We start from the raw sequence: 13,295 nt of genomic DNA, 5'->3' as shown, positions 1-13,295 counted from the left end.
TAAAGACTTCAGATTTCCAAATAATATTATTTCAGACCAGGGATCTGTTTTCACAAGTGAATCCTGGTCAGAGCTATGTTTTCACATGAAAGTTAGACAAAAACTTAGCATGGCATTCCACCCACAAACAGACAGCCAAACAGAGATACTGAACAAGATTTTGGAGGGATATCTTCATGTCTATTGTAGCCATAGGCAAGACAACTGGGAGGAGTGGCTTGTGTATGCAGAATTTGCATACAACAGGTCAGAACACTCCACAACACACATGTCCCTGTTTAAAGCAATATACAGCTTTGAACCTAGAGGACCAGATGAGATCCAGAAGTTGATTAATAATGATAATGATGCACAGACAGCATCCAATAAAAGACTGAGGATGATCTCTGTGTTAAGAGATAGTCTGATAGAATGTTTGATAAAAGCAAAAGAGGACCAAGCATGGTTCTATAACTGAAGATATCAAGATAAAGTGTATGCACCTGGTGATGAAGTGATGTTGTTATCAAGAAATCTATAAACAATACATCCTTGCAAGAAGTTAGACAACAAGTACTATGGATCTTTCTCAGTGATAGAGATCATAGAAAATAATGCATATTGACTGAAGCTCCCTCCAAGCTATCAGATCCACAATGTTTTCCATGTCTCATTGTTGGAATCATACTACATGAGAATAGATGAGGTGCCAATGTGTTCTCCCACAGTACTGGTAGACAACTATCATAAGTGGGAAGTAGACAAAATCTTGGATGACAAAGCATGCTACTGCAAGAGATGTTACCTAGTGAAGTGGAAAGAATTTCCTATTGAGAAATCAATGTGGGAACCTGAGGAAAATCTCAAAAATGCACAAGAAACCCTTAAGGATTACCTAAAGAAAAGACAAAATTACAAGAAGATAAATGAATCTACATACAGAAAGAAAGATAAACATGACATGAAACAAATATAAAGACCACAATATGCCTATGAAATCAAGAATTTAACAGTGAGAAGGTGTACTGTGAGGGTGCCTGAGATGTGGCTGTGATGGTGGCAAACTGGCTATAGATGAGTGAGGCTTGGGAGTTGCAGGTATGTTTGGTATAATAACAGACAAGACCACAACAGAAGACACAGTCACAGAGAAAGACATTACAGATAAAGAAGTATAAAGAGAATGAAGTGTTTCTACAATACTTCAAAAACCAGAAGAAACAACATCAGTTAGATAATCAATAGAAGATGTGAGGTTGGCCTAAGCAGAAGTTAGTCTGAGAACAAGTAAGATGGTACAGAAGATCTACAAGATCAGTTTTCATGCTGTCTTGAAGAGCTTTGATTCCACTTATTAAACAAGTTGTAAGATGGTTAAGCAAGACTCAGATATTTGCAACTTTATTTTCTATCTGAGAGAGAACAGTACAAACTGGGCTTGACAAACAAGAGAACTCAGACAGACTGTCTTTGGTAGATTCCATCTTGAACACAAGATCCACAGTCTTGGCTACATGATATGAGACAGAACAACAATGTTTCATAAAAGATTCTTCAACAGTAGAAGTGGTCTGGCAGCAGCAATATTTAGCAGCTTCTGAGTCAAGCCCACAAAATTCACACATGAGTATACTCATGCACTTGACATTGTATAGACAACACAGATCAGCTGTGTCAAAACTATGATATTCTTCTTAAAGTTGCAAGAGCCAACAAACTAGTTTGACAGCAGATTCTGGAACCTACAGCCATGTCAGAACAACAAGAAGAACAGACAAAGACATACTTACATTATAACAGATACAGATTTGACATTCTAAATAATGAGAACAAGATTCCTTCTTAGCATTCTATAGACAAGGCTTATCTTAATCCAGGCAGTCCATGAATATCAAGTAAATACAGATGGAGCATGGAAGAGTGTCTTCTTTGTTGTGTGCAACAGGGTCTTTCAACAACAACATTATGACAAGTTATAAAATGAACAAGAAATGATATCTGAGCCCAAACAAAGCAGAAGAAAAGAAGAAAGAAGAGGGCCAGAAACTCTTTATTTATACCTATCATAATGTATCAAGATTGCTAGTTCCACAACTTGTTGATAAACAATATGATAACAGACAACAGACAATATAGCAATCAGACAAGCAAACAAACAAAGAAACAAGTACATGACAAAACACTGGACTTTCATAATAAAATAATTGCTGTCCTACAACAAAGAATGTCTACTGCAACCAGCAGCAATACACATGCAGGATGTCTATATAGACAAGCAGTGAGTAATGCAGAAGCTTACACATCCAAGAACCTATAATGCTCCACCAATGATAGAGGAGCTACAACAATGTATGAAAAAACCACTTTGGTGGCCCTATACCTTGGAGTCTGAGGTCTCTGGAGGGGGGGATAGTGTTACAAATGTAGACCTAGACCAACCAAGCATCAGACAACATTGGATGTTCAGGGGTATTTATATGACCCCAATGCTGAACATATAAGAATCACATGATTCACATGGATTGTGGGAACCCCAGCATTCAGTCTCTGAGTGAGGGAATCCCTATGTTTTATGCATGACTCTCTCCCATCAGTTGCAGGCATCATATCTACTTAGCTCTTTTGTATCCCTAATCCTGGGAAAACCTATGTGACCTACAACCAGTTCACCTAACAGAATACACCCAATATTTCATATCTTATTATTGGAAAGAGCACTGCTACATGCCAAAGAAATGCCCACAGAGATTAACAAAGAACAAGAATACAAAGTTGAACAGATACTAGATTATCAGAAGATCAGCAGAAAACTTTACTACTTAGTAAAATAAAAAGAGTACAATACCTCAGAAAACATTTGAAAGTCAATAGAAAATCTCAGAAACACTCAAATAATTATTGAGACATATTATTAACAATATTCTTACTCAACAAAGCATTAATAAATAAATCAGAAACAACTGGAAAGAGAACTTAAGAAAGAAAAATTATTTAATAAAGTAAGTAAGTTTTGAATCTTTATCTGCTCAGCTACTCTTTTCTGTTCTTTCTTCTTAAGATGTTCCAGATCTTTTATAGACTTTAATTTGGACTTAAGAAATTTACTAACTTAATTACAGAGTAACTTTTCTGCTTTTAAAGATAAAGAAGACAAGAGAGAGTTTCTTACTTAGTATACTTAAGCTTATTCTGAGTCTTAAATAACTTTTGTCAGTTGGCAGTGGAGAAATCATTATTATAAACACAACAATAACCAGTATAAACACACTCACTACATCAAGAAGAATGAATAACTTGACTTTAGACAAGTCTTATCTAGTGAAAAATATCAAGAGCAGAGAGAGAGCATAACAAATCTGAATTACTTAATAATAAAAAGAAGATTATTCTTGAAAATATTAGAAGCAGACAATATAGTGAAAGAGAATCATGAAGATACTGTAAGGATTCACCGCGAACCTTTTACATGAACAAACAGCACCTGCAAGGGCCAGAGGCCTCAGCTTGCAAGCTGCTGGGAGCTGCATGTGTTCTTACAAGGCACTAAGTCACATGCTTCTAAGCATACATAAAAGGCTGTCACTGCATGAACCCCTTGCTGGGAGCCAGTGGCAATCTTGTTTACAAGTTATACATAGTTGCCAGAATACAGATCTTTTACCTTGCATACTCTTTTCCATGTATATTCCTTCTAGAGATTCATTGTCACACTGATCCACACGTACAATCCTCACAGATACTCATTAAAAACAAGAAAACAAGAGAAAAATTCAGAAGTTTAAAAAAGAATAAAAAGTTACTCTTTTATATCTCAGAAACAAGAAGCAGAGCAGTTGGGAACAATATACTGTAAAAGAAGATGATGTTATAAATCTTGCAGTACAGCAGCTAAAGATACAGAATAATTAGAAAAGATCTGACAAGACAGAGTCACAGACTATTAAGAAGAAATTTTAGAACAGAAAGTCATATAATCAGCAATAGAACTGATAAGAAGAGCAATTATACTAAGTGTAATAGAACTGATTAGAGGACATAGCAAGCATACTGCAATAGAATAAATAAAATAGCTTAGCAGAACTATCACCAGAAGCATTATATATATAAGAACACTTATTACTAGAGATCTGATGAACTTGTTCATCATGATTAATTTCCTTATCTATCTTATAGATATCTTTGAATCAGATACTTTTATATCTTGGTTACTTTCCATACTATTGAAGTCTTGTAATACTGTATAATTGTATCTGATTCTGCTACTCTTGAGAAGATATAATAGTCTTACTCTGACTCTGATATACCTGCACAGAAACTCTTTATTATCAGAGCAAGACTGCTTACTTAACCAGAGTACTATTGAACTATTAATTACTATCTCCAATTTGTTGTTCCTTTTTTTAAGCCCTTTGATACTCTTCAAAACCCTAAAGGATCCAGAGAGGTTCCCAATCACACACAATATAAAGATAGAAATTGAGAGATTTTAGTTGAGATTTGCCATGGTGAGATTTATAAAAGAATAACAACAGATAAGTTTTGTAAAGATATCAAGAATTATAAAGCTATTATAAACAATAGTATTGTTTTCTGATAAATGAATATTCAAAAGAAAGAAGGCAGGTATTTATCTTGTAAAGAGATACTCTTGTAGAGCTCAATTGAAGATGCAGATTTTCATAATGAACCTTTATTAGACATCTACATATTTTGTATTAGAGAATAACTAAAGTTGATTACATATTAATTCTCAAATCAAAGAACAAGATCTTGACCACCCTGTCAGAAATGTATTGTGAAGATATGTGTCTGATAGAAAAGTAGTCTCTTGACATACTACCAAATGTGGTCTGAGAATTAGATTGCCTGAGTCCTCTGAACTAAAGAGAACTGAGCTATCTACATATACATAACTGTAGGCCAATGTCAGAAGATATTGGAATCTATCAGAGTTTGTAGACCCTGATAGAGCATAACTAAGAAAAGAAACATACTATACAGTACAATATATATATAAGGGAACCACAAGATAACAATAACAAAAAAGGGCTAGATAGAAACTCATCATGAGACTTTAATTAGCAATGCTTGAACTTATGCTTGCACTTTGTTGTTGAGAAAGTTTTCACTTCTATAGAAGCTAGCATTGCATGCAAGAGAGTAGATGGCTGGTCTGCCATAGCATTTTTTATTATAGGTTTTGATAATTTCTGTTTATTTTCATTAGTGAAGATACAAGAGAAAGAGAAGACACTATAAGAAGTTCATACAGTAACAATTGAAACTTCTATGGTTAAGAAGAAATATAGAATCACAATAATATACACAACAACAACAACAAACAAAGCAAAAAAAAGAGAATGCAACAAGAAAAGAGAAACAAAAAAGAAAAAAAGAAAAAGAGAGAGAATGTTGTTGATATCTCACACATGTTATCAGATGGAAAAATTTTCTCACTAAGCAACAGCAACACCTACAATAATACTTATTGATAAGTCTTATTAATAATCATATGCACATATTAATTCTCTATAAACTTCTTTCTATCAGAATCTTTCTAACACATCTATCACTATCAAGCTATATTTAATAGATCTTGAAGAACCAAGTTCAATTAGATGAGGGAGAATGTGGTTCTCTTATGTCTACATTATACTGTATAGTACATTTCTTCTCTTAGTTACACTCTATCAGAGTCTACAAAATTCAATTGATTTCAATGTCTTCTGACATCACTCTACAGGCATATATATGTAAATAGCTCAATTTTCTTTAGTTCAGAGGACCCAGGCAATCTAATTCTCAAATCACAAAAGCATGAATATTTTCAATTTTATTTTTAACTCAAGACAAGATAGTACAAACTAAGATTAATAAATAAAGAAACTCAGACAAACTATTTTTAATAGATTTGATTTTGAAAAGATTTACAGTCTTAAATTTATAATATAAGATAGAACAACAATATTTTGAAGAAGATTTTTTGAAAACAGAAATGATTTAGCAATAATAATATTTTGCAGCTCTGAAGTCAAGTTCACAAAACTCTTGCATGAGTATGCTTATACATTTTATATTGTAAGAATGATGTGAATCAGCAGTATCAAAACTATAATACTTCTCTTAAAGATATTGAAGTGTATAAATAACTTTAATTATGAACTTTAAAATTTATAGCTATATCAGAATAACAAGAACAATAAATAAAGACATACTTATATTACAACAGATATAGATTTGATATTCTAAGTAATAAGTACAGAATTTCTTCTCAGCATCTCATACACAAGATTCAGCTTTATCTAAATAATCTATAAATATCAAGTATATACAAATAGAGTAGCAAAGCACATTTTCTTTATTATTAAGAACAGAATCTTTTGACAATAATATACTAATAAACTGAAAATCAAAAGAAACAATAATACTTGCATTAAGATATAGCAAAAGAAAAGAAGAAGAATAAGAGTGAAACACTCTCTATTTATATCTGCATTATAATGCACTAAAATTATTAGTTTTATAATTTGTTGATAAATAATATAACAACAGACAATAATTAATATAGTAACCAGACAAGCAAACAAATAAAGAAATAAGTATGTGATGAAATGCTGGACTTTTATAATAAGATAATTAATATTTTATAATAAAGAATTTACTGCAACTAGTAGTAAGATACATGTAAGATATCTATATAGACAAGTAGTAGAAATGCAAAACCTTGTACATTTAAGAATCTACAATACTTTACCAATGACAAAGAAGCTACAATAATAATGTATGAAAAACCACTTTAGTAACTTTATGTTTTGAAGTCTGAGATCTCTGGAGAGAAAAATAGTGTTATAAATATAGATCTAGATCAATCAAGCATTAAATAATATTAGATGTTCAGAGATACTCATGTGACCCCAACTCTGAATATATAAGAATCACATAATTTGCATGAATTGTGGGAATCTCAGTATTCAGTCTCTTAGTTAGAGGATCTCTACATTCTACACATAACTCTCTTTTATCAGTTGCAGGCATTGAACCCACTTACTTCTTTTGTACTTTAACTTCAGGGAGAACACACATAATCTACATTCAGCTTTTTAACAATATGTTAACATTATTTCTTTTTAATTTGTATCACTTTGCTACAAGAATTTTTATTTTTTCTTGAAATTAATATTATGTACTATATGTTATGTAACTTTTGTGAAGAAGAAACATCTTATATTATCTTGAAATACTTTGATTTTTCCTTTTTTCAGTTTTTACAATGTATACTAAATTCTAACAGATAAGCTGCTGAGTAGTCTTTGTAATCACTAACTATATAAGACTATGATAAATAATAATAATAATAATAATAGTAAGTATTTCACAAATTACAGATACTTTTTTCTGAACAATCTGTCATTATCACTATAACTTAGAATGTAGAATATACCTGGAAATAAATGCTTCAGAACATGCTGCAGGCATGATATTGCTACAGCTGTTTGATAATGAGTGACATTCAGGTCTACTGGTTATTTAAGTTTGATCAGGCTTAATAAGCCTATAATATGCTGGATAAAGAAATGTTGGTCATTGTTCAAGCATTTGTCTATTAATGATAGTACTTAGAAGGAATAATGTATTTTGTAAAGATTATTACAGACTATGTAAATCTTTGTTTATTTATGAAGTTCACAAACAAGATGGCACAATGATAATATGTAAGATGGATTAAGGTTCTCAGAGTGTATGATATTATATATAGAGAATCCTTTCTTACATTAAAAGTTGTTTAGACTCTGTGATTGGTCAGATCCATTATTAAGCACCCTAATTTAGTATAGTGCCTGTTGTTAAAAGGGGATGTTCCAGCCATATAAAATTGAATAGAGATTGACCTGAAATTTCCAACAGTATCTCACTATTGGCAGGCCAATCATAAATCAGAGTCCTTTAAACGCCTCTTTCTAACTGCTCTTTTTCTGACTGTATTTTTAGCATACTACAACCACGATGCAATCCTGTCCTTGCAATGAAACAAGACAAATCCTGGTTTGTAGTGTTGATTGATCATCGTCGCAATATAAGTACATGGCGCAATATCTTTACAATGCTAGTATACTCCACAAGATGGCCAAGAGAGAGAAATGATAAATATAGTTCCTGCAGGAAGTGAATTTCTTTTTCTTGACAATCAAAACCAGAGCCACAGCCAGATTCTCCTTGGTAGACCAGCCAAGGCCTTCCAAAAGAACATGCTTTTCGCTGCATGGAGACATTTCCACCAGAATGGTTGGTAGCGAAGTGCCAATTCAGGCCCAAGTATCCCTTTTCGAATCAGGGCTTCACAGCTCTTTATCTCCTTCGCGCGATCAACGGTCTCGTATTGTGGAATCGAGCCTGCGATGTCTTTTGTTTTGCGCTTGAAGTCATAGGCTGCTAGAGCCATAGTAGGATAGACATCGTGCCAACAAGCAGAAATAAGTTCGTCAAAAACCTCGTGGCGGTTTAGCTCTGGAAACTCCATCTCGCCGAATCGGCGATCATATTCTGATCGACTGAGTTCTCGGTCCGTATCCTCGTAGGGTTCATGGCCGTATACCATAAAGTATAGAAGAGATCCAAGCGCGAATTGCTCAGTCCTAGCAGAGCAGAGACCATAGGTGTCTTTCAAAGGACCAGCGACAATTATTCTGGCGCGTGGAGGCATAGTATCTTCAAGGAACTGTCCAATGGTGGTGGCACGACCAAAATCTGTCAGCTTCAAATTGAAGTCCTTGTCAAGAAGACAGTTGAACTCATGCAGGTCATTATGACAAAAGCCGATTTTCTCGACGTATTCAAGGGCTGACCCTAGTTGTTGCAGCCATCGAGCGACAAGAGCGGGATCCTCGTATTCTTTCACACGACTAACACGCCCTTGGAAGCCATTTACCCCTGGCTCTCGCTCCTGGCGGGGACGTAATCGATGGCCGACAGTCTGGTTCGGGCAATAGGATAGAAAAATATGGTCAGGGAATGTGAGGAAACATTCAACTATATGGAAACATCGATCCTGGCGGTCGTTCATGCGTTTGAAAAAAGAGATTTCCCTGAAGAACGGATGCTCCAGTCCCTCCTCTTTCAACTTAGGACGAACAATCTTCACCACAATACTCGGAGTGACGCGGTGGATATTGGAATATGAACCCCCGGCAACCCAGTTGTGTTTCTCGGCAGTATCCATGCTGAAGATGGCGACGGTTAATTTGTAATCTCAATCGCAGCTGTGTAGAGTAGCAGGCGAGAGATTGATATTGGGAGGGCGAGAGGACAAGAGGACGAGAGAACGAAAGTGTTGGAGTGTCCATCTGTGTGCTGGGCGGAGAGAAGAGGAGAAAAAGAAAAGAGATTGAGACAAACAGGGGTGCTGCTCCAGACTCCACGCTATGCCGTTTTTGCCAGCACTATCTCAGTACCTTGTACAAAGTACGTCTACTAAAGCTTAATTAAAAATTCAGGCATCTGTGTATTTTGATATAATATCACGAAGAATAAGGACGGTATTCAGCATTGCAAGTGATAACCTGTTGTACCAGCAGACTCAAGCTAAATCATCGCGGCCCACTCAGTTCTAGCGGGCCGCTTCTTGAACCCATTGTGATGGGTCTGGCGCGGAACCCCGAAACAAACACAACCAAAAAGATATCCCGGACCTTCACCTGATCTCCAACTCAGCGCCTGTCCACCTCTGTCCATCAGATAACAAACACTCAACACTCGCCGTACAATGTCCATAGACAGTGAATCTTGCCGAGCGATTCTGGAAGGTTATTAGATCTGCAGAATCTTGAGCCTTGCAGGAAGGACTGACAGGAGGGATATCTAAAAGAAGGAAGCGGCTTAGGCGCCCCCTTGGCGGCCTCGTACCATTTTCCGTCAGCTCTCTTGACCCAGAGGCCTTTATGCTGACAATCGTCGCATGGAGTATGCGAGGTCGTTGCGGCAATGTTATCGTTTCGACCCTTTTCAATTCCACAGCCCTTGCAATCAGCATCCGGCACAAGACTCCCAGGCGTTTCAATCCTGTGGCGACAAGCACCGGTCTGAATATCGTAAGCCCTTTTGCACATTTTTCCGAGTCTATTCCTCTTAGTCATTCTCTATCAATAAGCCCTGGAAGAACAAGTACCTTCAGTTTAGAAAGCGAGGTTCGTGTTTGTGTTAGGAAATATCTTGTTTGGAAAGGCTTCGTTGTCTCCAGAAGACTTGCATCTGTTTGAAAAGAGTGAGGAAGAAGAGACTGTTTTTATAAAACTAAGTCTCTTTAAGGTGAGCAGTTGCTTGTCGCATTACTCAATAGGTGGAAAAAGCAGCCACGTAAAGTCCAGCACCAACTCTTTGAAGTATACCTCGACTGCGGTGAGCTAGGGCGAATGCGAGATGTCAAGATATGCATGGCGTCTCACCAACATACATACGCTAGTGGAACGACCGGAAGTAAGCTTGCCACAATCAGAAGAGCAGTATGAAAGACTCAAAAGGCCTTCTCTAGCTACATTAAGATGCTGGAGCAAAGGCGATACCGAGCCAGAGCCACAGGTTGACTGACCATGGTCGGAGCTACTTCACTGCATTAGCTCAACTCTGTGAGGCGCTAAGAAACATGTCGTCGTCTTGGTATCCCGTGTTGGCCCAGGGGGTGTACATGGCCTCCATGCGCTTCAGGATTCGCCGGATGGGGGCATGCAAACAAGAGGGTCAGTTGAAATTAATGTCTTTTATAAAGATGTTTTCTCAGAAGAAAAAGCAGTAGAATTACCAGAATTAATAAAGATTAGTTATCTGATTATTCTTAAAGATAGCTGCAAGTCTCTGTACATGCTAATCTATAGACTATCACTCAAGCAGACAGAGATTCTATAAGAGTATATCAAGAATAAGTTATACAAGAGTTGAATATATCTGTTATAAAGTCTGGCAGGGGCTTCAGTATTATTTGTACTCAAGACTGATAAAGAACTCAGACTCTGTATAGATTATTGTGATCTTAATGCAGCTAAAGTAAAGAGCTGTTACTCTTTGCTGTTGATAGATAAGATATTAAGCTGGTTGGTGGGAGTACACTACTTTTCCAAGATAGATCTACATGACACCTACCACTAGATTAGAATCAAAAAAGAAGATGAATAGAAGACTCTATTTTGTACAAAGTTTGAAAGTTTTGAGTATCTTGTCATATTTTTTGAATTATCAAATACACCAGCAATCTTCAAGTTCTATATCAACAGAATACTGGCAGGCCTGATTAATATATACTGTGTAGTTTATCTAGATAATATTCTTATTTTCTCTGCCTCAGAGGGAAAGTACAAGAAACATGTTAGACTAGTTATGTAGTATCTAAGAGAATACCAGTTATTTGCAAAGCTTGCTAAGTGCATTTTCAAAAGATAAACAATCTCATACCTCAGATATATTATTGATAATAAAGATATTAAGATGGACTCAAAGTGGGTACAGACAATTATAAAGTAGCTCTTATTATAAAGTTTCCATAATATTCAGATATTTCTAGGTTTTACAAACTTCTATCAGAGATTCATATAAAGATACTTAGTTATTATGGCACTATTAACAGATCTCTTGAAAAATAATAAAAATAAGTAAAAGAACAAATTATTTCTTCTGACATCTGCTGTCAGAGAAGCATTTTACAAGTGGAAAACAGTCTTCTCTGAAGAATCTGTCATCCATTACTATAATCTAGAATGTAGAATACATCTGAAGATGGACACTTCAGAACATGCTGCAAGCATGATATTGCTACAGCTGTTTGATGACAGATAACACCCAGTTATCTACTAATTATTCAAGTTTGACCAGACCCAATAAGCTTATAGCATGCTGAATAAGAAGATGCTGGCCATTGTTCAAGTGTTTGTTTATTAGTAACAGTATTTAGAAGAAATGAAGTATTCTGTAGAAATTATTACAAATCATGCAAATTTTTGTTTATTTATAAAGTCTATAAACAAGATAGCATAATAATAATATGTAAGATGGATAGAGATTCTCAGAGTATATGACTTTGAGATCATCTACTACTCTGAGAAGTATAATCCAGCTGATGCATTATCATAAAAATCAGATTATATCAAACTAGAAAAAGATATTGATCTGCTAATATATACACTCAAATAATGTTATGTGGATAGTGTTCCAGAGTGGAACCTATTTAAAGAAACTTTCTTTAATAAAGAAGGTATTTAAGTACATGCTGCTCATGCTATTTAAAGCAATAGGGCAGAGGTGGCACAGGAGAGATCTGGTGACACCAAGATAATTAAGTTAGTTCAGAAAGCACCAGTCAGAGATGCTGGGGAGGCTCAACAAACAAATCACAAAAGATTCTGGATTCCCTGTACATACAAACATAATGATGAAAGATGAAAAAATCTATAATAAATCAACTGTAAGCATATTGAATCTGCTGCTAGAAGCACAGAAAGATAATCTCTCTGTACAAGCAAGATTTGCTGAGATAGAATCTCAGCAGTCAGAGTAGAAAATAGACAAATAAGATCTTTTAATGAAGAGTAGCAAGATCTATATTCTTAACAATCTGACTCTAAGGCAGAGACTAATATAAGTTTACCATAATAATCTATTTACAGATTACTTTAGCATGGCAAAGATGGTTGTCTTGCTCTGGCAAAAATATAATTAGCAATTAATAAGACAAGATATTCAGACATACATACACAAATGCCAAACCTGCTTATAAGAGAAGACTTCAACACACAAACTATATAAGTTGATCACATTATTGTCAATATCTAGTAGCTCCTGACATTCAATATTCATAAACTTTAAAATAGATCTCTCTCTGAGTAAAGAGAAGAAGAATTCATACAATACAGTTCTGATTATTGTGAATTAATTTACAAAGCTTGCACATTTTCTTGCATGTAGAAAGAAGATTAACATATCAGTAATGGTGAACTATCTGTTAAGAAGAATATTTAAAAACTTTGAATTTTCAAATAATATTGTTTCAGATCAGAAATCTATTTTTACAAGTAAATACTGGTCAGAGCTATGTTTTCATATAAAAGTTAGATGAAAACTTAGCACAGTATTTCACTTACAAATGGATAGCCAAACAAAGGCACTGAACAAGATCTTAGAGAGATATCTCCATATCTATTATAGTTATAGACAAGATAATTGGGAGAAGTAACTTGTGTATGCAGAATTTGCATACAACAGATCAGAACACTTTACAATGCACATATCTCTGTTTAAAGCAATGTACAGCTTCAAACCTAGAAGATCAGACAAGA

General features: G+C 35.1%; 1 protein-coding gene across 1 annotated transcript; it reads right to left on the bottom strand.

Annotated features, from left to right (window-relative positions):
* Positions 1-7,887: 7,887 nt before the first annotated feature.
* Positions 7,888-9,316, bottom strand: D8B26_007027 (uncharacterized protein). The gene has a single exon (XM_003071891.2). The coding sequence runs from the start codon at positions 9,194-9,196 to the stop codon at positions 8,165-8,167; it is 1,032 nt and encodes a 343-aa protein (XP_003071937.2). The 5' UTR covers positions 9,197-9,316; the 3' UTR covers positions 7,888-8,164.
* Between the last annotated feature and the right edge of the window lie 3,979 nt (positions 9,317-13,295).

The sequence above is a fragment of the Coccidioides posadasii genome, chromosome 4 (genome assembly GCF_018416015.2).
Source record: "Coccidioides posadasii str. Silveira chromosome 4, complete sequence".
Lineage (NCBI taxonomy): Eukaryota > Fungi > Ascomycota > Eurotiomycetes > Onygenales > Onygenaceae > Coccidioides > Coccidioides posadasii.
Note: the sequence above shows the minus strand (reverse complement) of the source record. Positions and strands in the feature narration are given on the sequence as shown.